Source organism: Stenella coeruleoalba (genome assembly GCF_951394435.1).
Source record: "Stenella coeruleoalba genome assembly, chromosome: 3".
Lineage (NCBI taxonomy): Eukaryota > Metazoa > Chordata > Mammalia > Artiodactyla > Delphinidae > Stenella > Stenella coeruleoalba.
In genome coordinates, this window is record NC_137148.1 from 117,711,647 (window position 1) to 117,738,230 (window position 26,584).

Genomic DNA, 26,584 nt, shown 5'->3' on the forward strand with positions numbered 1-26,584 from the left:
TTCCGAGCCTGTTATAAAATCTGTTTGGGGTGGGGCATATGTTCTTATATATTTAAAGCAAAACGTGAGTTTCTGTAATTTACCTTTCATCAATTTTCAGACAGGTTTTGTGAAAGGCTTTTTTTTTGGTCCTGTCAGCTTCTTTTGTTTGTTTCTTTGTTTTAATTCAAAGGTCCAGTTCAGTTATCATGGCTTGCTTTGTTGTAAGTTGAATTTTAGTAATATTTTTCTATCACCAGTGTCTGACTATCAATGTAGACTGGTTATTATTCAAATTAATGATTCATAAACATCAATTCGACTTCATGTTGCCTCCATTGATCTATAATTATATTCTACCATTATTTGTTTTACTTCTAATGTTCATATTTGAGCCTGTTGATTCAATAGCATACTTACTCTAGCTCTTTATCTATAATACATATACACACACATTCACACATATACACTTTTACACACGTACGCTTCTCTCTGAGCACAAAACAATTCTGTTTTGATTTTTGGTGGCTGGTAATACATTTAGATCCTGTTGATTATTTCAATTTTGTCTCATTTATTTACCCCACCAAAACAAGACCTACTGACTGCCTTTTAGATATGAGGGTCTCTTGGGAGAGGAAATATAGAGCACACTTTTTCGTCTTAAGTTCTAGACATCTTTTCTACTTCTACAGTGAAGTCATTAGATTGTTCTGAAGAAATAGTTGAATTGTAGAACTGGTGTTCTTTCCTTTTATTCTTTTACTTGTACTTTAGTGTCTGTGTATTGTTGAAGGTTTTTTTTTTTTGTTTTTTTTTTTGAGGAACATGGGCCTCTCACTGCTGTAGCCTCTCCCGTTGCGGGGTGTTTTTTTTTTTTTAATGTAGTAAATTCTCCTACAGAAATAGCTTTTAATTTTGATCCAGTCCTTCTCAAAAAGTTATTTTCAAATCTGCTAGACATGCTTCCATTTTTCAGATTTGTTTGTATGGGAACAGTTTGTGAATATAAGAGGTGGAGCGGATGCTTAGAACCCGTGAGACTGATTGAGCTGGTATTCCTCTGGAAACTTTTGTTTGTTTTCACTATGCTTAGGAGTCTTGGATTCCTTTTGTCATTTCCTTTGTAAACTCATTTTTTAAAATTTTATTGTAGTTGACTTACCGTGTTGTATTAATTTCTGCTGCACAGAAAAGTGATTCTGTTATACATATATATATATTCTTTTTCATATTTTTCCCTGTTATGGTTTATCACAGGATGTTGAATATAGTTCCCTGTGCTATACGGCAGGGCCTTGTTGTTTATCTATCCATCCATATAATAGCTTGCATCTGCTAATCCCAAAATACCAGTTCTTTCCTCCTCCACCCCTTCTTCCCCTTTGCAACCACAAATCTATTCTCTAAATCTGTGTGTAAACTCATTTTAAAAATTGAAGTATAGTTGATTTACAATATTGTGTTAGTTTCATGTAAACTCATTTTTTAAATATAAGTATACTCGATTCTTATATTCAGAACCAACTTGTTATTGAAGCCCTGATAGTTACCTAATAATGTGTTATCTGCAGCAATGTTTAGGAAAGTCAAGGGGGGAAGGAAACTTATCTGGGGTATTGATCTCAGGAATCATCTCCACAGTCAATTCAGCTCAGCACTCTCACACCACTTCTAGATATTTGGTGCAAATTACTTGCATGTTCATGTTCCCTTTCAAGATATCCCTTCTCATTTCAGAATTGACCTTACTATAGTTAACTAAAAATTGAGTATCTAATGTTTGGACAAAAAGAATTTCAACTGTAGGAAAGGGAAGTCCTGCAACAGATGCCGAAATTTGTCTTGAAATCAAGAAAAATGTTAGTGTTTTGAGCATCTAGGGATAGAATTTATGCTTATGGGATTCCAAACTGAGAAAAAAGATTTAAGGCCTTTTACTTGAACTGAAATTAGATGAATAAAAAGAATATGAGGTGTTTGCTGGAAGAGGGAGGTTGTTTCATATTTTTTTTAACATAGTCTGAACTTGTTAGGAGTTGGCAACCAAGATCTTAGAGAATAAAAAGGAAATGTTGGTTTTGACACTTGAGATTAAGAAGGTTGTTTTGATTAGCGGTAGTGATAAAGTTCTGTTGAGAGGCAACGTATGGTACAGTTAAATAAAAGGATAAAAATAAAACCCTCCCATTTCATGTCATTAAATTCCTATAGTAACCTACTAGGGTATGCTTTTATATTCTCTTTATGATGGAAGTGTAAAACACTTCATAATCCTTTTCATAAATCTCTTTTATAAGTAACAAGAAGACTTTATGGTATTGGCTATCCTTATCCTGAGTAAAACCTATACAGCTTTGATCTCTCCTCCAGTTTCCTCTGATGAAAGGAGGAGGAAAATCATACACATATCAGATTGAAGATAATACTGGGTGTCATTTCATGGCTGTCAAAATTTCCTCATACCACATGGTGGGGCTCTTTTTCCACGTGGTCTTTGTTCTAAATCTGGAGAGGAGACTTTGCCTTGTTCTTCCAATATGTGCCTTGCCTCTAATGAGAAAATGACAGACTTTTCTCATTACTAGTTTAACGGCTCTTCTATAGGATCCCGTCTCTAAGGAACCCTCTTTGGTAGTAAACACTGGAAAACAGACCTATCCAAGACTCCTAAACTGCCTCATTCCCTATATACATCAGTTCAACATATCTGTTGGAATACCAAGGCTTCTGACTGCAGTTTTCTAAATAGAGTCCAAGGGCCGCTGTTGGCCAATGCGCTGCAAGAGCTAGCGTCCAGTATCTACCCCAGTGATTTCTTGTGTAGTCACAGAAGCAAGTCGGAAAGGAGAGTAGCCTGGACTCAGGCTCTCTACTTGGCAAATCTGATTCCAGAATACAGATTGGGATGTGTTCAAACTGGGAGCATTGAGTTTTCTATGTAGTCGATGTGGGTATTTTAAACGAAATTTATAAATCATCTTTTCTTAATGTTGGAGCCTGCAGCAATTCACAGAAGGATGGGAAATAAGGGGAAGCAGAGGAGCGGTACCCAGCGGTGGCAAGTAATCTTCCCTTTCTTGATGCCTTTGTTATGCGGGGCACTCTCCGAACAGATCCGCTATTCTATTCCAGAAGAAATGGACAGAGGCTTTGTGGTGTGGAATCTCGCTGAGGACCTGGGGCTGCATGTACGGGATTTATTGACCCGCAACCTCAGAGTTAGTGCAGAGAAACAATACTTTACTGTAAACATGGAGAATGGGAAAGTACTTGTGAGTGACAGAATAGATTGGGAGTCACCCTGCCCCCAAAACCCTCTGTGTGTCGTGCCTTTAGAAATTGTAGCAGAGAATCCTCTAAATGTTTCTCACGTAAACGTGATGATAAAAGACATAAATGACAATCCACCTCATTTTCCCCAAAATAGCATTGTTTTACAAATCAATGAACTTGCAATTCCAGGAACTCGGTTTGGCCTGGAATCAACTATAGATGCAGATATAGGGCTTAACTCTCTGCAGAGTTACCAACTCAGCTATAGTGAGCATTTCTCTCTGATGGTTGAGGGTAAGACTGAAGGCAAGAATTCCCCAGAATTAGTGTTGGAGAAGCCTTTGAACCAGGGACAACAGAGCTCTCACCTCCTGGTCCTGACAGCAGTGGACGGGGGGGCGGGGGTGATCCGGTCTGAACTGGCAAACTCAAATCAGGATCAAGGTCACTGATGCCAACGATAACCCCCCAGTGTTCAGTCAGGATGTGTACAAAGTTAGCCTGCGTGAGAACTCGCCCCCAGGCACCTTTGTGCTAAAGGTGAAGGCCACTGACCAGGATGAAGGCATCAGTGCAGAGATCACCTACTCCTTCAGAACACTATGAGATATTGCAAATATGTTTGTGCTAGATCATCAAAGAGGAGAAATTAAATCCAAAGACCCTATAGACTTTGAAAGCAGTAGCAGTTATACTATAAGCATAGAGGCCAGGACGGTGGAAGCAGAGCCACCGAGTGTAAAATTATACTGAAAATTTTAGAGGAGAACGACAGTGGCCCAGAGGTGGTTTTCACTTCGGTGTCTAGTTCCATAACCAAGGTTGCAGAACCGGGAACAGTGATTGCTTTGTCCGAAACACATGATAAAGATTCGGGAGAAAACGGGGAGGTCACATGTCTCATAAAAGAGAGAGCTCCTTTTAGAACTGAATCTTCCACCAATAATTACTACAAGCTTGTGGCAGATGGGGCCCTGGACCGGGAGCAGACCCCAGAGTACACAGTCACCATCGCAGACACCGACAGGGGCAAGCAGCTACTCTCCTCCAGCACAAGTGTCACTCTACACATCAGCGACGTTAATGACAGCACTCCGGTTTTCCACCAGGCCTCCTACGTGGTCCACGTGGCCGAAAACAACCTGCCTGGAGCCTCCATCGCGCAAGTCAGCGCCTCCGACCCCGACCTGGGGCCCAACGGCCACGTCTCCTATTCCATCCTGGCCAGCGACCTGGAGCCGCGCGCGCTGTCGTCCTACGTGTCCGTGAGCGCACAGAGCGGTGTGGTGTTCGCGCAGCGCGCCTTCGACCACGAGCAGCTGCGCGCCTTCGAGCTGACGCTACAGGCCCGCAACCACGGCTCGCCCGCACTCAGCGCCAACGTGAGCCTGCGCGTGCTGGTGGGCGACCGCAACGACAACGCGCCCAGGGTGCTGTACCCGGCGCTGGGGCCCGACGGCTCGGCGCTCTTCGACACGGCGCCGCGCGCCGCGCAGCCCGGCTACCTGGTCACCAAGGTGGTGGCGGTGGACGCCGACTCTGGACACAACGCCTGGCTGTCCTACCACGTGCTGCAGGCCAGCGAGCCCAGACTTTTCAGCGTGGGGCTGCGCACGGGCGAGGTGCGCACTGCGCGGGCCCTGGGCGACAGGGACGCGGCCCGCCAGCGCCTGCTGGTTGCTGTGCGTGATGGGGGACAGCCGCCCCTCTCGGCCACCGCCACGCTGCTCCTGGTTTTCGCGGACAGTCTGCAGGAGGCGCTGCCGGACCTCAGTGACCACTCTGAGCCCACTGACCCCCAGGCTGAGCTGCAGTTTTACCTGGTGGTGACCTTGGCCTTGCTCTTGGTGCTCTTCCTCCTCGTGGTGATTCTGGCCATTGCTCTGCGCCTGCGACGCTCCTCTAGCCTGGCCACCTGGTGCTGCTTTCAGCCTGATCTCTGTTCTAAGACTGGTCCAGGGGTTTCTCCGAACTACAACAAGGGAACCTTGCCTTATTCCTACAATCTGTTACGTTGTCGATTCTCAGAAAACAAGGTTCAGTTTTCTCACCATGACCCCAGAAATGGTGCCCCCGCAAGATCTTTCTAATGAAGCTCTTTTAGTAGTAAGTGTCACTGAGGAGAATAACAAGTTAAACTCTAGCTCTGTTGCTTCCATTTACGTGTCAATGAATGCCTATCATCTGCATATGGGTTTGGTTTATTTTTTAAACCAATATTTAGGAAAGAAAATCTTAAACAGATTATATCTACTATCACTTCAGTTTTGTTTGCCCTCTCTCAGTCTTTTCTGTCCCTTTCTCAGTGGGTCAGTTACTCCATTATTAACCCTCAAGTATTTTAAATATTTTGACAATTTCATGAGTTATTCTTTATCCACAAACAAAATCTCTTACTGTGAGAAGTGGGTATTATGATGCCGCTGCCATTCAAATATTTTAATGGAAGCATAATATTTTTTTCCTGTGGGCGTTTCTCTTATTCAGAACATCAATATCTTGGCATATAAGGCTTTTCTTAAGGCTTTTCTTTACTCTAGGTACAATTTGCTAGGGATTCTCTGAGTGCCATTGAATAGATCAGTTTTGTGCCCTACCTTTTCTCAGAGCTACCTGTAGATTTCATCCCAGTGTTAAAGATATTATTTTATGGTATACCTGCCAAACATGTTTATCCTCAGAATCTAAATATTTACACACATGAAAGCACAATAGTGAGGATTTTTTCCTGTATTCTGATGGGCTTCCAGTGTATTATTACCAGTGATCTCAGTAACTGGAATTAGGTTTGTTTCCCAGAAAAAGGTAAGCTTATAATATTCTTTGGGTTCTATTTTCCTAAACAATCTCTCTCTCTCTTTTTTTTTTAAATTGAAGTATAGCTGAGTTACAATGTTGTGTTAGTTTCTAGTGTATAGCAAAGTCATTCATATACCATATATATATATATATATGTATATTCTTTTTCATATTCTTTTCCATCATGGTTTATTACAGGGTATTGATCCTAAATATTCTTTTTAAATTATTTTTTTATTTATTTATTTTTTACATCTTTATTGGAGTATAATTGCTTTACAATGGTGTGTTAGTTTATGCTTTATAACAAAGCAAATCAGTTATACATATACATATGTTCCCATATCTCTTCCCTCTTGTGTCTCCCTCCCTCCCACCCTTCCTATCCCACCCCTCTAGGTGGTCACAAAGCACTGAGCTGATCTCCCTGTGCTATGCGGCTGCTTCCCACTAGCTATCTACCTTATGTTTGGTAGTGTATATATGTCCATGCCTCTCTCTTGCTTTGTCACAGCTTACCCTTCCCCCTCCCCATATCCTCAAGTCCATTCTCTAGTAGGTCTGTGTCTTTATTCCTGTCTTACCCCTAGGTTCTTCATGACATTTTTTTTCTTAAATTCCATATATATGTGTTAGCATACGGTATTTGTCTTTCTCTTTCTGACTTACTTCACTCTGTATGACAGACTCTAGGTCTATCCACCTCATTACAAATAGCTCAATTTCGTTTCTTTTTATGGCTGGTAATATTCCATTGTATATATGTGCCACATCTTCTTTATCCATTCATCCGATGATGGACACTTAGGTTGTTTCCATCTCCAGGCTATTGTAAATAGAGCTGCAATGAACATTTTGGTACATGACTCTTTTTGAATTACGGTTTTCTCAGGGTATATGCCCAGTAGTGGGATTGCTGAGTCATACGGTAGTTCTATTTGTAGTTTTTTAAGGAACCTCCATACTGTTCTCCACAGTGGCTGTATAAATTTACATTCCCACCAACAGTGCAAGAGTGTTCCCTTTTCTCCACACCCTGTCCAGCATTTATTGTTTCTAGATTTTTTGATGATGGCCATTCTGACTGGTGTGAGATGATATCTCATTGTAGTTTTGATTTGCATTTCTCTAATGATTAATGATGTTGAGCATTCTTTCATGTGTTTGTTGGCAGTCTGTATATCTTCTTTGGAGAAATGTCTATTTAGGTCTTCTGCCCATTTTTGGATTGGGTTGTTTGTTTTTTTGTTGTTGAGCTGCATGAGCTGCTTATAAATTTTGGAGATTAATCCTTTGTCAGTTGCTTCATTTGCAAATATTTTCTCCCATTCTGAGGGTCGTCTTTTGGTCTTGTTTATGGTTTCCTTTGCTGTGTAAAAGCTTTGAAATTTCATTAGGTCCCATTTGTTTATTTTTGTTTTTATTTCCATTTCTCTAGGAGGTGGGTCAAAAAGGATCTTGCTGTGATTTATGTCATAGAGTGTTCTGCCTATGTTTTCCTCTAAGAGTTTGATAGTGTCTGGTCTTACATTTAGGTCTTTAATCCATTTTGAGCTTATTTTTGTGTATGGTGTTAGGGAGTGATCTAATCTCATACTTTTACATGTACCTATCCATTTTTCCCAGCACCATTTATTGAAGAGGCTGTCCTTTCTCCACTGTATATTCCTGCCTCCTTTATCAAAGATAACTAAATATTCTTTTGAAATATATTAGTAGAGTACTACCCTTATTTCAAGCAAATGCTAGTTGGAATGCTTCCATTTTGTTCTAAAAATGTTACTGTTTCTTCTTCACTTGATTTCCTGCGAGGTGTGATTCTGGTAATGTGTACAATCAAGTTTCTTATTTTTAGGTTTCCATATTATTGTGAAAATTTGATTTTAAAATGTTAAATGTCAACCACATGTTAAAGTAGTTCTTCCATTTAGGCAAATTTAAGAATCTACCAAAAAATTTTGCCACAGATTTTAGCTGGGTGAGAATTTTTAACTTATTCTATTATATAATTTCTCAAAACATGAAACTCCTAAGGAGATTCCCATAATAGGTGTGTATGTGTGGTGGGGGTGATATCAAAGCAGGTGCACTAAAATATACAGTTAAATTTACTGTGTATAGAAACTTCAAATTCATGTAAAGGCTCATTGGAAAAATCAGAATATGCCTACAGGTACAGAAAATAATCTCAAGAAAGTGACTCTGTATGAAAACTCTAGGGCAATAAAAAGAAGCTCACTGAAATTCCAAGTAAAATGGATACTGTAGTTTTGGTTGGTTCCACTTCCATCCCTATTTGGAGAACAGTAGGTGGAGCTATTTAAGGTCTGAAAACCAAAATCCTTTCCTGGAGTTCAAGATTGTGCAGTAATTGGTTAGGACTCTGAGCGCCGCTGTTCACCAATCAGGGAGAGAAAAGCAGAGATCCTGCTAGCCGGGCACTCGCGTTGAAGCACAAAGCACGGATAGAAACTAACCATCTCCGGGGCTGTGAGGAAACTGATTGGAAGAGCTCGGGTCCCCCAACTGTCGGATTTTAAGGACGGATGCGCTGATCCGGACTTCGGTGATCAAGGGAAGAATTGGAAATAATCCTCAAGGAAAGTGACAATGATTCCTGCGCGACTGCACCAGGACTGCAAAAAGCTGGTCCTGCTGGGAGTTCTCCTGGGGGTTCAGTGGGAAACTGGATGCACCCAAATCCACTATTCGGTTCCTGAGGAGCTGGAGAAAGGCTCTAGGGTGGGGAACATCGCCAAGGATCTGGGGTTGGAGCCCTGGGAACTGGAGGAGCGCGGAGTCCGCATCGTCTCCAGAGGTAGGACACAACTTTTTGCTCTGAATCCGCGAAGCGGCAGCTTGGTCACTGCCGGCAGGATAGACCGGGAGGAGCTCTGTATGGGGGCCATCAAGTGTCAACTAAATCTGGAGATTCTGATGGAGGATAAAGTGAAAATATACGGGGTAGTGGTAGAAGTGAGGGACATTAATGATAATGCCCCGTATTTCCAGGAAGGTGAATTAGAAATAAAAATGAGTGAAAATGCAGCCACTGGGATGCGGTTCCCCCTTCCCCACGCTTGGGATCCGGATATAGGGAAGAATTCACTCCAGAGCTATGAGCTCAGTAGTAATACTCACTTCTCCCTGGACGTGCAAAGCGGAGCGGATGGTAATAAATATCCGGAATTGGTGCTGGAGCGCGCCCTGGACCGCGAGGAAAAGGCCGTTCACCACCTGGTTCTCACGGCTTCCGACGCGGGCTATCCAGTCCGCACTGGCACCGCGCGCATCCGTGTGATGGTCCTTGATGCGAACGACAACGCACCAGCGTTTGCTCAGTCCGAGTACCGTGTGAGCGTTCCGGAGAATGTGGCCGTGGGCACTGAGCTGCTTCTGGTAAACGCCACCGACCCTGACGAAGGAGCCAACGCGGAAGTGATGTATTCCTTCCGGTATGTGGACAACAAAGCGGCCCAACTTTTCAAGCTAGATTGTAATTTAGGAACAATTTCAACAATAGGGGAGTTGAACCACGAGGAATCAGGATTCTACGAGATGGAAGTGCAAGCAATGGATAACGCAGGATATTCTGCACGAGCCAAAGTCCTCATCACAGTTTTGGACGTGAATGATAACGCCCCTGAAGTAGTAGTCACCTCTCTCTCCAGCTCCATTCTGGAAAACTCTCCCAGAGGGACGTTAATTGCCCTTCTAAATGTAAACGATCAAGACTCTGGGGAAAATGGACAAGTGATTTGTTTCATCCCAGGGAATCTGCCCTTTAAATTAGAAAAGGCTTATGGAAATTATTATAGTTTAGTAACAGACACACTCCTAGACCGAGAACTGGTTCCTAGCTACAACATCACGGTGACTGCCACTGACCGAGGAAGTCCGCCCCTGTCCACGGAAACTCACATCACCCTGAACGTGGCAGACACCAACGACAATCCACCCGCCTTCTCTCATGCCTCCTACTCCGCATATATCCTAGAAAACAACCCCAGAGGAGCGTCCATCGTCTCTGTGACCGCCCATGACCCCGACTATGGAGAGAATGCCCAGGTCACTTACTCCCTGGCGGAGGACAGCCTCCAGGGAGCTCCCCTGTCCTCCTACGTCTCCATAAACTCAGACACTGGCGTCCTGTATGCGTTGCGTTCCTTCGACTATGAGCAATTCCGAGACTTGCAGCTACAAGTGATGGCACATGACAGCGGGGACCCTCCACTCAGCAGCAACGTGTCGCTGAGCCTGTTCGTGATGGACCAGAACGACAACTCGCCAGAGATCCTCTTCCCCGCCGTACCCACCGATGGCTCCATGGGCGTGGAGCTGGCACCCCGCTCCGCAGAGCCCGGCTACCTGGTGACCAAGGTGGTGGCTGTGGACAGAGACTCAGGCCAGAACGCCTGGCTGTCCTACCGCCTCCTCAAGGCCAGCGAGCCGGGGCTCTTCGCGGTGGGTCTGCACACGGGCGAGGTGCGCACAGCGAGGGCCCTGCTGTACAGTGACACACTCAAGCAGAGCCTGGTGGTGGCGGTCCAGGACCACGGGCAGCCCCCTCTCTCGGCCACGGTCACGCTCACAGTGGCAGTAGCGGACAGCATCCCCGACGTCCTGGCTGATCTAGGCAGCCTTGATTCTCCCGTCAGCCCCGACAGTTCGGACCTCACGCTGTACCTGGTGGTGGCGGTGGCTGCCGTCTCCTGTGTCTTCCTCGCCTTTGTCATTGTGCTGCTGGCGCTCAGGCTGAGGCGCTGGCACACGTCGCGCCTGCTCAAGGCTTCAGGAGGCGGGTTAGCGGGTGTGCCCACGTCTCAGTTTGTGGGCGTGGACGGGGTGCGGGCTTTCCTGCAGACCTATTCCCACGAGGTCTCGCTCACAGCGGACTCGCGGGGGAGTCACGTGATCTTCCCGCAGCCCAACTACGTGGACACGCTCATCAGCCAGGAGAGCTGTGAGAAAAGCGAGCCTGTCTTGCTCTCGGGCGATTCTGTGTTTTCTAAAGATAATCATGCATTAATTCAGGTGAGTGCATATCAAACATTCTCCTCTGGGCTTTGAGCAAGATATCTCTTATTACAGGTAATTAGTATATATTCGGAATTTATAAAACAGACAGCAAGAAATTTTTATAAACATTGCAGGCACCATTGACAACCGGGCCGACTTCCTTCAGGCTTTTCCTCACGTCTATTTATAATAATTTAAAAAATATTTGTGTATGTTATATATAAAATTTTATACAGTACTTTTTAATACTCTATATAATTTTTCTAATTTAATTTACCAACTGTACAGTTCTTCTTGCTTTTGATCGCTGTTTTTATTTCCCATCGGCCGTCCAGCAGGTTTATGTTGAACGTCTGATGCCAACTTATCTCTTAAGAACACAGATTCTTCTAGAGGGGATAAATCTAATTCAATCAAAAGTATATAAATGATATTTTAAATAAACTATTATAAATAGAGCGGCTTCTGACTACATATGAAATTGCCTAACAAATTCATAAATTGCATTTAGTTTCTTTTCAAGTGCAATAATTCTGGTTATTAGGGATGCATACATTATACTTTCTCAGTGTCCTAAGTTATTTCATGGTTTCACATCATTCATGAAATTCCAAATATCGTGAGTTTATTTCTTATGCATTTAAAACATTCTCACTGAAATATGCACGGCGTAAGTGTTGTCATGAGGAAAAACTGAAGAGATTGTTCATTTTTCATCCCCATTACAGAGTTCAGGAATACAAGTCTATATGTGTTTCCAGTTTAGATATTTCTTTTGCCCATTATCCACACTGACGATATTATGGTGACTCTGTGGAATATTCAGAGTTAACAGATTGTGTTTTGAGCACATTTTTGATATTGTGGTAAATTTGTAATAATTCTCTCTTCTTATTTAAAATTTCCCATAATTCTCACACACAGACAATTTTCTCGAAAATGCACAGATTCTGTTTCCTGAGAACCTTACGCTTATTGTAGAATGTTGAACAGAAATCAAATGCTAAAATATATTATTCTTGGGAAAGCGTTGCTGTAACCTGTGAGAAGCCTTGTTTCTTTTGGTGAATTCTTTTTTTTTTTTTAAGGATTTAAAAAAAATTAATTTATTTATTTATTATTATGGTTTTGGCTGTGTTGGGTCTTCATTTCTGTGCGAGGGCTTTCTCTAGTTGCAGCAAGCTGGGGCCACGCTTCATCACGGTGCGTGGGCCTTTCACTGTCACGGCCTCTCTTGTTGCGGGGCACAGGCTCCAGACGCGCAGGCTCAGTAGTTGTGGCTCGTGGGCTCTAGAGTGCAGGCTCAGTAGTTGTGGCGCACGGGCCTAGTTGCTCCGCGGCATGTAGAATCTTCCCAGACCCGTGTCCCCTGCATTGGCAGGCAGATTCTCAACCACTGCGCCATCAGGGAAGCCCTCTTTTGGTGAATTCTATAAAGGGGAAGGAAATCATAACATCCTAATTATTTTCTCCTGACTTGTTGCCTATCTCTTTTCAAAAATACAATAGGTAATTAAAACCAAGACTTATAAAAGAGATTGAAAACGATTTGGAGAATGAAAGATAATCAAGTTGCCCTAAAATGAGGCAGTTACTGCTACTGAAATTCACATGTCACTTTATGCTTCTTGACAGCCAAGACAAAAAAAGGAAATTAAAAAAAAAAAAAGGAGATATAAAGTGGATCTATTTGCCTTATTTTTTTTAAGGAAGTTTTTTTTTTTACACATCTTTATTGGAGTATAATCACTTTACAATGGTCTGTTAGTTTCTGCTTTATAATAAAGTGAATCAGCTATATACATATACATATATCTCCATATCTCCTCCCTCTTGCGTCTTCCTCCCACCCTCCCTATCCCACCCCTCTAGGTTGTCACAAAGCACCGAGCTGATCTCCCTGTGCTATGCGGCTGCTTCCCACTAGCTATCTATTTTACTTTTGGTAGTATATATACGTCCATGCCACTCTCTCACTTCATTCCAGCTTACCTTTCCCCCTTGAAGGAAGTTTTTGAGCATATCTAAAATGGCAAACTTCATATTGACATTAAGTTCCAAATGGAATTTAATAAGTAGAGCTTTCTAAATAATACCAAGGAAAACAGAGAGAAATGTAACTTCTGTTGTTTTGTAAAAACTATCAAAATGTTTATCACGTGGCCAGTTTTCTTGTGGTGGTTGATTCAAAATGAAAGATGTAACACACAATAGAAATTATTTGGGAAGCTAAACTAGCACAGTCCAATTACGCTGACTTTGTTCATGTAACTTGATTTAGGGACAAATCATTAAGATCTAGGGCAATGAATAGTGATGACCCTTAGGCTGTATCTCAGGTATCAGTGATCTCAATTATGCTTCCAGTATGAGCTAAATTGGCTTCATTAAATAGTTGCTGAGTGAATGAATGAACAAATGTATGTGCTCTGGGGATTACCTAAAATCAGTATTCCAAGATGTAGTGTGACAGAGAAACAGCAGCTATGTAACGAGGTAACTCCTAACTGTGTGACCTTTGACGTTATTCAATTGCTTTCAGCTTCAGCAAAATAGGGATTGTAATACATAATTTGAAAGATTGTGGTGAAGCCTAGTGATAACATATAAACCGTCTGGTTCATAATATGTACTTAATTAACAGTAGTCCTTTTTTTTTTTTAACATTGTTGATAGAAAAAGGAGTCCTGTTTTCAATATCAGTACACTTAACATTCTGTTGGGAAAAGTAATAATGATTTGTGTACTCCTCCAGACAATACAATGGGATGACCTGTGAGTGGAAGTAAAACTGTTCTAACAATTCTATGAAAGCTACTGTAAAAATCTTAAGTGCTTAGGCACGTTCTTGATTGAGAAGGCCCTGTTTGGGGTCATGAAAGATAGGGGGAAGATTGTTTTTGATGAGACAATTTTATGAATGTTAATTTTTCTCTCTCTGAATGATAGTTTAACTTAAACAAGGGTCCTGTGTAGCTTATTATTTAAGGACCAATTTACTCCAATAGAATTGCTAGGATGATTTAAATGGAAAATGGATCACCAAAATCTGAAAGCTGGAGTTATTTGGTTTTGGCCACATGAGAATTTAAGTTAATGGCTGCACAAAATATCAATCTTAGCTTTAGGATATTTGTTGATAATTTAGGATTGATAATTAGGTTATTTGTTGATTGGTTTTTTTAGAGTAATTGGACAATGGGCTTGGATTTTATTTCCTCTGGTTTCAGTAATGAAATTATGTCAAGGACTTTTCTTATCTTCCTTTGTGTTATATGGAAGGTGGGTATGCATTCACTTAATCTAGTTAAAGTATTCAGCTATAACTTAAAAGTTGTAGTTCCTCTATTTTATAGCACCTAAAATTGGAATGTAATCTATCATCATTCTTCCCCCACTTCCATTCTATAAGAGATACCCTCCTTGAAGCAGCAATGGCCTAGGATCCTTGCTGAGTCTGTACAACTTGTTGAGACTACTCAACCCATAGATTATTTTAAGCTGCATTAGAAGACTAATGATAAACGAGTGGATTGTATTACAGTTTTCTCAGTTATATGTAACAGAGTATAGCTGTGATCATGAATTGATTAGTTCTGGTGAAAAATCTGCTTTTTCCTTATGCAAGGTATCAAGTTCAAGAAAGTAAACGCCTTCACATTAAATATGTGCCATGCTTTGTATATCTATTATACCTCAATAAAGCTAATTTTAAAAATTTTAAGCAAACACATAGTTGTGACGGGATGTTGATCAAACTAATGACTGTATATACTAGGAAAGAGATTTATTCTCTAATGTTACACTTGGAGTTCATTTTTAGGAAACCATACCTAATGAAAAGTTATCAATAACAGAGCACACTCTTTAGGACACATTTTTAAAACACTGATAGGAAAAGATAGCCAATGGCAAAGATAATTGAAAAAACTCTTTTTTTTTTTTTTTTTGCTGTACTTGGGCCTCTCACTGTTGTGGCCTCTCCCGTTGCGGAGCACAAGCTCCGGACGCGCAGGCTCAGCGGCTATGGCTCACGGGCCCAGCCGCTCCGCGGCATGTGGGATCTTCCCGGACCGGGGCACGAACCCGTGTCCCCTGCATCGGCAGGCGGACTCTCAACCACTGCGCCACCAGGGAAGCCCCGAAAAAACTCTTTGATAGAGGATACGTTTTCTGGATACCAAATTGGAAGAGCTCTAGTTCAGGAAAATGTGATGAAATTGCCATCAGATGGACCATAGAGGAGATAAAATCGTTTATCTATATGTAGAAAGAAATCAGTACCTCCACAATTTCTCTGAGAGAAGCCATAAAAAGATCTACTATGTTTAATAATCATTGAGGACAAGCATAATTTCTTAGTTCATCTTTAAGTCTCTGAAGAATTGCACACAGTGGTTTGTATACCTTCTAAATACTCAAAAAAAGGCTTGAATTCAATGATTAGAAAGTAATCTCTTGGGGAAAAATCATAGTGCAAATCCATTTTACGTGTGCTTTCCCTCTACATCAAACTCCTAATAAGAGCCAACTCTCTGATCTATCTATCTAAAGATAAGGAACTGAAGATTTATCAAATTTTTAAAATAGGTGCCACAATCCATAAGATTTCTATGTTGTGAAACCTGCTAGAAGCTTTCTATATATGTATAGCTGAAGATCCAACCAATAGTTCATCCTGAGACTGTGTATATGAAAAAAGTAAAGCCTTTTCCCCCACCAAAAAATAAAAATAAAAAGAGAGACTCAATCTAAAAATACTCTTAAATGTCTAGAAGAAATAAAAAGAAGTCATTGCTTTGATTTCATATGCTGGAATCATTGAGAATATAAACTTCGAAGAATATTTAATTGCCTGAATAAAACTGTACTACTGCTTCTCAACTTGCAAATTCCAGTGAGAAACATCTTTCTCTTTGCTCTCAATTCTTCAGAACCTTGACCTCTAATTTCTTCAGGTAGCAGTTCTAGAGTAGGGACGCAGAGCAATGCTATCAGCCCATGTAGAAACAGAGGTAAACAAGGAGATCCCATAATATTTCCACGGGGTGACTTTCCTAATCGCACCTTGCCAGAGATCTGGGGCTAGGTGTCCAGGACTTAATGGGCTCAGAAGCTGCAAGTTAATGTGGAAAAAGAATACCTCACTCCAAGTGAAGAAAGTGGGGATTTATTTGTGAGTAACAGGATGGACCTGGAGCAGATATGCCGACATACTATACTTCGTATCATACGTTTATAAGTGGTAGTTGAGAATCCTTTAAATGTTTTTCACGTTAATATAGATAGTCAAGATGTAAACGATAATACTCCCCAGTTCAGCAGGAGTGCTATTGAGTTAAATATGTGAGTTGATCCAGCCTGGAGCAAGGTTTGCAATAGTACCTGCAAAAGATCCTGATGATGGAAGCAATTCCTTTACAAAGTTATCACCCTAACAGCAACTGTATATTTGTCTTCCAAGTAAAATAGACCAACAGTGGAAACAAATAGATTGAACTTGTGTTAGAGAAGCCACTAGACTGGGAAAAGCAGAGGTCGCATCACTTAGTCCTGACAGCATTAGATGGAGAGGAGCACCAGAAACAGATCCCGCCACTCGGATCCCGACCCTGGTGGTCGACGCCAACTACAACCCCTCAACCTCCGATTTCAGCCAGAATGTATACAGGGTCAGCCTTCAAGAAGACATGCCCCTAGGCACCTCCATGATGAGGCTGAGGGCCACTGACCTGGACAAGGGCATCAAAGTGGAGATCAAGAATGTCTTCGCAGCCCAGAGTACCCATATCCAGTTTGGCCTTGATCATGGTAGAGGAGAAATGAAAACCTTAAGTACATCGGAATATGAAGAGATTAAAAAGTATTCCATAGTTTTGGAAGGAAGGAATGGGTGTGTGTGGGGGGGATTGGTTTCCCAGTGTAGTTGAGATCAAAATTCTAGATGATGATGACAAAGTACTGGAGGTTTTTTTTTTTTGGCCGCGACTGGCGGCTTGCAGGATCTTAGTTCCCCGACCAGGGATTGAACCCTCGACCTTGGCAGTAAAAGCGCGGGGTCCTAACCACTAGACTGCCAGGGAATTCCCCCCAGAGATTATTTTTACTTCTATTTTCATAATAATTCCTGCAGATTCTGCACCTCAGATAGTAACTGCTCTGTTTAAAACACAGGATCCAGGTTCAGGAGAAAACAGGGAGGTCAAATGTCTGGTACATGAAAATACACTTTTTAGAATTGAATCTTTCACCAATAATTACTACAAGCTTGTAACAGATGGGGCCCTAGAGTGGGAGCAAACCCTGGAGTGCAATGTTACCATCACAGCTGCTGACAGAAGTAAGGCACCACTCTCCTCCAGCAGAAGCATCACACAGCACAGTGGCGATGTCAACAACAATGCTCCAGTTTTCCATCAGTCCTCCTAAGTGGTCCACATGGATGAGAACAACCCTCCTGGCACCTCCATTGCCCAAGTCTGCACCGCAGATCCCAATCTGGGACCCAATGCCTGCATCTCCTACTCCACCATGCTATTGAGTTAAATACTCAATTCAAATACTCTGAGTGAATTTGAGCTAGCACAGAATGCCAAATCGAGACATTCCTTGTAATCAGGTAATTGTACAAATGGATCCCAATAATGGTAGTGTGGCATTTCACCGAACTTGCAGTTTATAAACACTTCAAAAATTAGGTACTAACATTTGCATATAAAATTCCCCATTATATATTTTACTGTCAGTCTTTTTGGAAGCTTGCCGTATAGCAACAACGACCACACACAAAAAAGGAAAAACAATTACCTTTGGAAAGTGAAAATACGTAAAATGGATAATATGGAAACACTGAAAAGAGTGAAAGGATTACTGGTAAGTCAAAAGAAAGAGAATATTAGGAGAAAGATGCATTAGAATGCGTCTAATTGGTTAGTCACGGTAGGGTTCCTTGTTGGTGTGGGTTTTGTTGTGCAAGATATGTTAATTTTATTATAAATTCCACCTGGCTGTTGGTCTCCAAAAGGAATTCAACAAATCAGATAATTTGGCATCTTCAACCTGGATTCTGATGCTCACCTGAAAAGTTTGCTAAAGCTTGGAAACCAAGAAAGGCAAGCATCTCAACAAATACGTGTCACTTTCATTTACTGGCTTTACCTTATTTAACATTGTTCTAGCAGTACGTTAGAGGAGGCAGTGAATATTCCTGGTGAACAAGGGGCACTTGTTTTATACCTACTGACTCTTCTATTTACATTTTTTAAAGTAGTTTTTGCATATGTGGTATGAGGCAGCGATTCAGTGAGGTAGGGGTTAAGGTTCTTTTCTCCTATATGGATGCCCAGTTTTTCCAGCATCACTTGTCAAAAAACTTTTCCTTTTCCTATTGAATTGCTTTGGTACCCCTGTTGAAAATCATTTGATCTATATATATGGGTCTATTCCTAGACTCTACATCATGTGCCATTGGTCTATCCATCCCTTTGCCAATACCACTCTGTCTTGATTATTGTAGCTTTATAAGTCTTGAGGTCAGGTAGTAAGTCCCCCAAGTTTTTTCTTCTTTTTCAACGCTGTTTTGACTATTCTTAGTTCTTTGCCTGTCCAAATAAATTAAAACTGTCTTGTCACTTTCTAAAGGGAAAAATCCTGAAGGGATTTTGAATGGGATTTATTGCCTTGAAACTATAAATCTACTGGTGGAGGGGTCATCTTAACAATATTGAGACTTCCAATCCAGGAGAATAGTATATATTTCATATTTCCATTTATTTAGGTCTTCTTTAACTTCTCTCAGCAATGTTTTAGGTCTTGTATATCTTTAATTAAATTATTCCTACACATTTGATGCTTTTGGATGTTATTGTAAAATGTATTTCTTATTTCATTTTCTGATTGCTAGTTTACAGAAAAACGATTGATTTTTGTATATTGCATATGCTTTTGAAAAACAGGAGGTGTAGGGTGCTCTATTCTCATACTGTATGAGAATATAATGTAAGAGAATATAGTATAAGCTTAAATCACCTCTACGTAAGTTCAGGCTTACATTCTGTGCAGGAGTAGGTTGGAAGAGTCCACCCCCAAACAGAGCAAACACTAGTGTCTGCCCCAAGTCTAGTAGAGTGGATCATTCATTCATTTCTGTAAGAAATATTTATTAACTGCCTATTATATGCAAGGCATTGTCCTAGGTGCCAAGGGTGCATCAATGAACAGGCAGATATGATTTCTGCAATTAATGGGTCCCCATTCTATGATATGATCTTTTACAAGCCTGATAAATGCCACCAAGGAGAAAAACCGGGTGCTAAGAGAGCTTGTAATAGAGAGGCCTACTCTGGTCTGAAGGGTCAGGTAAGTCTTCTTTCAGGAAGTGATTCTTCCTGTGCTATCTGAAGGATGAATATAAGTTAGCTAGGTAACAAGGAGATTAAAGAAGAAATTGTCAGGCAGAGGGAATAGCATGTATAAAGGACCTTTAAAAAAGAAAAGAAAAGGTGAGCAAATTAAAAAGGGTTAGGGAGGTTAGAAATGGAAAATAAGTGAGGTACATTTTAAGTAACCTGGTACTTAGGAGCTATTGAAAGGTTTGAAACAAGGCAGAGACAAGATATGGTTTAAATTTTTTTTTTTTTTTTTGCGGTACGCGAGCCTCTCACTGCTGTGGCCTCTCCTGCTGCAGAACACAGCCTCCGGACGCGCAGGCTCAGCGGCCATGGCTCACGGGCCCAGCCGCTCCGCGGCATGTGGGATCCTCCCAGACCGGGGCACGAACCCGTGTCCCCTGCATCGGCAGGCGGACTCCCAACCACTGTGCCACCAGGGAAGCCCTGGTTTAAATTTTTAAAAGATTACTCTGGCTGCTGTGTGGTGAATAGATATATGAGGGTTATAAATGGAAGTAGGGAGAACAGAGGGGAGACTGCGTTCCTGGTAAGAAATGGTGCTGCACTGGATTCAAGGGAAGGCGGTGGATATAGAAATAAATGGATAGGGACTTCTCTGGTGACACAGTGGTTAATAATCTGCCTGCCAATGCAGGGGACACGGGTTTGAGCCCTGGTCGGGGAAGATCTCGCATGCCGCAGAGCAACTAAGCCCACAACTACTGAGCCTTCGCTCTAGAGCCCGTGAGCCACAACTACTGAGTCCACAGGCCACAACTACTGAAGCCCTTGTGCCTAGAACCTATGCTGCACAACAAGAGAAGCCACCACAATGAGAAGCCAGCGCACCGCAACAAAGAGTAGCTCCGGCTCGCCAAAACTAGAGAAAGCCTGTGCGCAGCAATGAAAACCCAATGCAGCCAAAAATAAATAAAAGAAAATAATTTATACAAAAAAAGAAATAAATGGGTAGATTGGAGATGTATTTAGGAAATATATCCAACAAGACAATAATGGAGTGGGTGGAATGTAAATTCCGTAAGGGCAGGGACTGTTTTCTTTATTATTATATTCTTCATATCATTGCCTGGCACATGATAGATTCTTTTTTTTTTGTCATAGTTTGTCTTTTCTTTTCTTTTTTTTTTTTACGTGATAGATTCTTAATAAAAAATTGTTCACTGAATAAAGGATGAAAAGGGGGGCATAAGAATTATTTCCAGGTTTCTGAATTAAGGAACTGGATGGACAAAGGTACTATTTAGTGAGATGTGGAAGAGTAGAGAAGGGTAGATTTCAAAGAAATCAAGAGTTGAGTTGTAAGCATGTTAAGTTTAAGAGTCTGAGAAACATCCAAGTGCAGATATTAAGAGTGTGGTTGGGCATATGGTCACCATTCTTTTACTCTGATTTCTTCCATTGTGATAATCCCTTCAGATGGGTAGAACTTTACCAGGTTGAGCATGATAAACTTCCTGATAGCTCTACACAGGTATGTTTTTGGGCTCATGGCAGAGCTACTCCTGTGTTTTATTTTTCTTATTGATCTTTTTTTCACTATTAGAAACAACCAGCACCCAGAGAACCTCACTGTCTCTAATTCATACTCACCCCACTCTTGAGACTAGTCCTGGTACCCAGTTCTTTTCTGCCTCTGGAATTCTGTTTGGATCATAACTTATCAGGCTTTTAAAATTTGTTGTTGTTTAATTTTCTCCCACTTGATTGTATGTTTTCCATGGACATTTTTAAGCTCAGTTTTTCTTCACCATCAGTTTTTGGCTTATAAACAGTAAAATTTCAGATAAGGAATGTTTAGGATAAAAAGTGCATAGCAATAATAATAAAATTTTTGGATTTTAATATTGTGAATATACTTGGAAGATTGTATACCCACACCTACCTTAAACATCCTGTAGAGTCCCCAGTAACGTTGTAAAAAAGATACTGCTTCTTATTCTATGACTTTCATCTGGTACATACTTTCCTCCTTATCAACGTGTTAGCTCTCTCTCACCAGCAAGTATATAGCTCCTAGATGACAAGGATTTATTTATTTTTTCATGCTATGTTTTTAAGGCATGTAACAGTGCTTGACACTATTAAGCTCTAAATAAATATTCCTTAAGTGAATTAACAGTGACTTAGCATTTGAAGCTGAAAGCAACAGTATTAATGATCATAGAACTTCTTTTGCCCTTGAGGGTATAGAAATTTTCCATATTTTGATGGGGGTAGATTATATGGGTGTATACATTTGCCAAAACTCATTGAACTTAAGATCCTTGCATTTCACTGTATGTAAACAATATTTCAATTTAAAAGGAGATTTAAGAAAATAAAACATCAGATTCTCCTCACCACCCTCACCTTGCCTCCAGACTCACCCCCAAGAGGTCACTACTGTTAATACCTGATTATGTGTACTTCCAAGCATTTTTCTGTATATGTAAATGTGTGTGCTGTTTGCACAACAGGGATCGTCTTACAGTACATATACTGTTCTGCAACCTGCTTTTCCCAGTTAATAATATCTCAGGGACACCTTTTTTGAATCCTTATAGGTCTGCTATCTACCTCAATCTTACTAATTTTCTTTTATTTATTTTACTTTGGGGTAGGAAGCACATTTACATGGTTCAAAAATCAAAACAATATAATAGGCATGTATTTTCTCTTTCCCATTCCTGTCCTTTTTCTATTCCACTTGTTTCCTCCTACCCCCTTGTATGGTCAGGCCACTCAAGATGGCTGCTCTCTTGCCCTCTGAACATCCCCCTGCTCGACCAGTCCCTGTTTCACCTACAACCTACTCACATGACTATCCAATCCTGTTAATCATAGGGCTTAATCACCTATGTGTTTGCCCCCTGCCCCAGCCGCTGGTTTCCCTGGTTAACTGATGAACCAACCTGACATCAACTGCACTAAAAATGGTAGCCTCCTTCTCCCCCTTCTCCTATAACTGAACATCCCAGGAGCAATTGTCTCAGTGTCGATGGCTTGTCAACCCAGAGGCAACTAGTCAAACCGTCTTAGTTCAACTGTCGATCACTGAAAGGTCATTGCCAACTATCAGTCAGGACAATAACTCACTTTTGCACTTGCCACCAGATCTCCCCACCAGAGGAAAACATTACAAAATGGCCCTGCGACTGGCAGTTAAGTCCCCAGTGGTTTGGGTTGGCATACTCCACAGTGTATGTGGGGAATAGGATTAGAAAGGGACTTATAGATTTCACCTGTCCTCTACCCAGCCCCACTTAAACTACTAAGGTAATTAATCAGAGACCCTTACTAGAGAAAATCAGCATCATTTTAACCTGGTGGTCTTGTTATACCGCCTCGTCAGTATTCGGCACCAGCTGAGGGTACTGAGGGTGGATAGGCGGTACGGTACTGCAGGCCAAGACAAAAAACCACAGGCAGGGGTGATATTATCTCAGAGTGCTGTTCCTGCTTGTATTTTGCTCAAAGGTCATGATATCTTCTGTATTGTACCTGTGAAAAATCTTACATTTCATCCCTAGCCTGTGCAGAGGGAGTCTGTTCACGGACTGGGCATCGGCGGCGGCCTCACTGTGAAATGTGTCTGATTGCTGGGTCTGCAGCGAGATGCCTCTATTGCTGTAGAATGGCAAGTAGAAGCCCTGGCTAAACATCCAGCAGCTGCCTTAAATAATACTAGACATGCAATTACCCTCCTGTCTGGGGAGACCACCCAAATGAGACAAGTGGTCCTTCAAAACAGGATGGCTCTGGACATGCTAACGGCAGCACAAGGCGGGACCTGTGCTCTCATTCAAACTCAATGTTGTGTATATATACCCAATAACTCCCACAGTATTTCCTCTGCTACGAAAGCTTTAGGCCAGGACAACCCTGCCATAGATTCCCTCTCCATCACCTCGGTGAGCGCTTGGCTCCACAATTTGCCCACATGGCGAATGAGTATTTTTCACATACCAGCTGTCTTACTCTTGATACTCTTTAGCTGCTGGTGTCTGTGTGGCATTTGTGGTGTGTGGTTGCGGTGCACCTCTACATACCTGACATCAGGGATATCGTGGAAGAGGGGGTGAACCAAGATTGTAAGGGTCATGCAGAGTGCGTAGGGGTGGAGCGTATGGTCAGGCCACTCAAGGTGGCTGTTCTCTCGCTGTCTGTACATCCCCTGCTTGACCAGTCCCTGCATCACTTACACCCTACTCACATGATTATCCAATCCTCTTAATCATAGGGTTTAATCAGTAACTACGTGCTTGCCCCCTGCCCCAGCCGCTGGTTTCCCTGGTAACTGATGAGCCAACCTGACGTCATTTCCCCCTATAAATGGTAACCTCCATTTCCCGTGAGTAGCGAAGGTTGTTGCCACGTCCTGCTTGCTGTCTGCTGTTCATGGTGGAGTGTTGCTCCACGACCTTTTGCTTCTGACTTGTAGGATTCCCTATCCAACAAAGCATTGATGTCTCTGTCACGGTCTCCGGGCTTTTTCTTCAGTCTTGGAGTTGGACAAATACAGAGCTTGTAGGCCCGCGGGCTGCAGCCTAACACCCGTAGAGGTAAACTTAATTAGTTTCTTAAGTATCCTTTCAGCATTTCTTTATGCAAATGTGGGTGAATTATGGATATGTTTTTATATCCCCACTTTTCTTACAAAAGAGATAACATGCTATACATTGTTCTGTATCTTGCTTTCTTCACTCCTCAATGTATCCTTTAAAACTATTCTCATATTAATACCTAAGAAAGCTGTTTTTTTAAACAGCTGCTTAGTATTCTATTGTGCTATTAATCAGTCTCCTGGTTAGTAAATTGATACTTGGGTTGTTCCAATCTTTGAGTATTACAAACAACTGCACTGAATAGCCTTGTACCTGCATTATTTTGTACATATGCAATATATTTGTGGGATAAATTTTCAGAAGTGGAATTGCTGAGTCAAAGAAAAAAATGGGCTTGTAATTTTGATAGATACCTTCACAGCAAGTTTTTTTTTTAACTTTTTATTTTGAAATAATTTCAAATTTACAGAAGGGTTGCAAGAATTGTACAAAGAACTGTATACACTTTATCCACTTGTTAATATTTTGTCTTTTGCTACATTTCCTTTATCATTTCTCTCTTTCATTCTCTAGCATTCCTATGTGTGTGTACACATGTGTGTACGTATTTATGAGTGTACACAGGTTACTGTTTTTATGAACTATTTGAGAGTAAGTTGTAGATATCATGTCTCTTTATTCCTGAGCACTTCATTGTGTATTTTTTTTTTTTTTTTTTTTTTGTGGTACGCGGGCCTCCCACTGCCGTGGCCTTACCCGTTGCGGAGCACAGGCTCCGGACGCGCAGGCGCAGCGGCCATAGCTCACGGGCCCAGCCGCTCCGCGGCATGTGGGATCTTCCCGGACCAGGGCACGAACCCGTGTCCCCTGCATCGGCAGGCGGACTCTCAACCACTGCGCCACCAGGGAAGCCCCATTGTGTATTTTCTAAGAACAAGGACATTCTTTATATAACTGAATTTCAATAATGAAAATAAGAAAGTTTAACATTGATACAATATGATTATTTATAGTCTGTACTCAAACTTAACCCATACTTTACAGTAATTTTTTCAAGTCCAGGCTCACACAATGCATTTAGTTGTCATGTCTCTTTAGTTTACTTTAATCTGAAACAGTTCCTCAGCCTTGTTTTGCCTTACACTGTCTTTTTTTTAAGATGTTGGGGGTAGGAGTTTATTAATTAATTAATTTATTTTTGCTGTGTTGGGTCTTCGTTTCTGTGTGAGGGCTTTCTCTAGTTGTGGCAAGCGGGAGCCACTCTTAATCGCGGTGTGCGGGCCTCTCACTGTCGTGGCCTCTCTTGTTGCGGAGCACAGGCTCCAGGCGCGCAGGCTCGGTAGTTGTGGCTCACGGGCCTAGTTGCTCCGTGGCATGTGGGATCCTTCCAGACCAGGGCTTGAACCCGTGTCCCCTGCATTAGGCAGATTCTCAACCACTGCGCCGCCAGGGAAGCCCTACACTGACATTTTTAAAAGACTATAAGCCATTTATATCATAGAATGCCCTTAATTTTGGTTTGTTTTATGCTTCCTCGTGATTATATCTAAACTAGGCATCTTTTGTTAGTATATTAGTTATCCATTCCTGTGTAACAAGTTAGCCCAAAACTTAATCGTTTAACATAACAAATATTTGTTATCTTAAACGTTTTGTGGATCAGGAATCTGGCTATGGTTCAGTTCCTCATGGGTTGTTGGAATGAGGACCTCATTTTCTTGCTGGCTGTTAGCTAGAGTCCTACCTCAGTTTCTTGCCATGTGGACCTCTCCCGTAGGGCAACTCAAAATATAGTATCTGGCTTCTATCAGTCAAAGTACAGTGTTCAAAGTTACTTGCAGTATGGTTATGTTATTCATTTGAAATGAAGTTTATTCATTTCTATTGTATGCAATTTTAGAGTTTTTCCACACTCTAAAATTGCTGAGTGTTGATTGGTATCTTTTTGAATATGTAAAACATTTACATAATTAAAGTCAAAAGTGTTTGTTTTAAGATGTACTCAGGAAATTGTTGCTCCTCCCCTCTCTCTTCTGCCTTGTTCATATCCACTCACTGTGTGTCTTTTTGCAAAAAATAATCACATATATTTATATTGTCTTCTTTCTTACACAAAAAGTAACATGCTATGCAGTCTTTCCTGGCTTTGAACAGTTACGGTATACACACATTTCACTTACCACAGTTGAAATAATACCAGTCTCCTAAAAACAATTCAAACTTCGGTTACCATGGTATATTAACTGAGTAATTGCATAAAGTACAAATTTTGCTGTTGGCCCTTCAGTCCACAAATTACTTTGCAAATAAAAGATTGGTCACTGATCGTGGTGCATATCACATGGCTTCTTCCAGTCTGTTAGTGATTCGTTACTGTGCATCTGTTATGTAGTTCATGCACAAACAGCAGAGCGTGTACTTGTTCTGGCTTCTTGTCTTCAAGTGGTAAACCCACATGACATTGTACAAAAATGTATGGAGAGAATTGACCAACAAAGATGAAAGTGCAGCCAAGAAACAAAAGTGATAAGGCTCTAAGTGAAATTTGAACTGAAC

General features: G+C 41.4%; 2 protein-coding genes across 7 annotated transcripts in view; both read left to right on the forward strand.

The window, feature by feature from the left end:
* LOC307183651 (protocadherin gamma-C3) overlaps positions 1 to 26,584 on the forward strand; it is a gene marked incomplete at its 5' end in the record, with an annotated part of 178,578 nt that overhangs the window by 91,294 nt on the left and 60,700 nt on the right. The window lies entirely within an intron of this gene.
* LOC307184073 (protocadherin gamma-B2-like) lies at positions 3 to 5,345 on the forward strand (the record flags this gene model as incomplete). Its single annotated transcript, XM_079917319.1, is given in 4 exon segments — positions 3 to 3,671; positions 3,673 to 3,858; positions 3,862 to 3,964; positions 3,967 to 5,345. Coding segments are annotated over 4 exon segments (2,370 nt in total). The 5' UTR covers positions 3 to 2,969.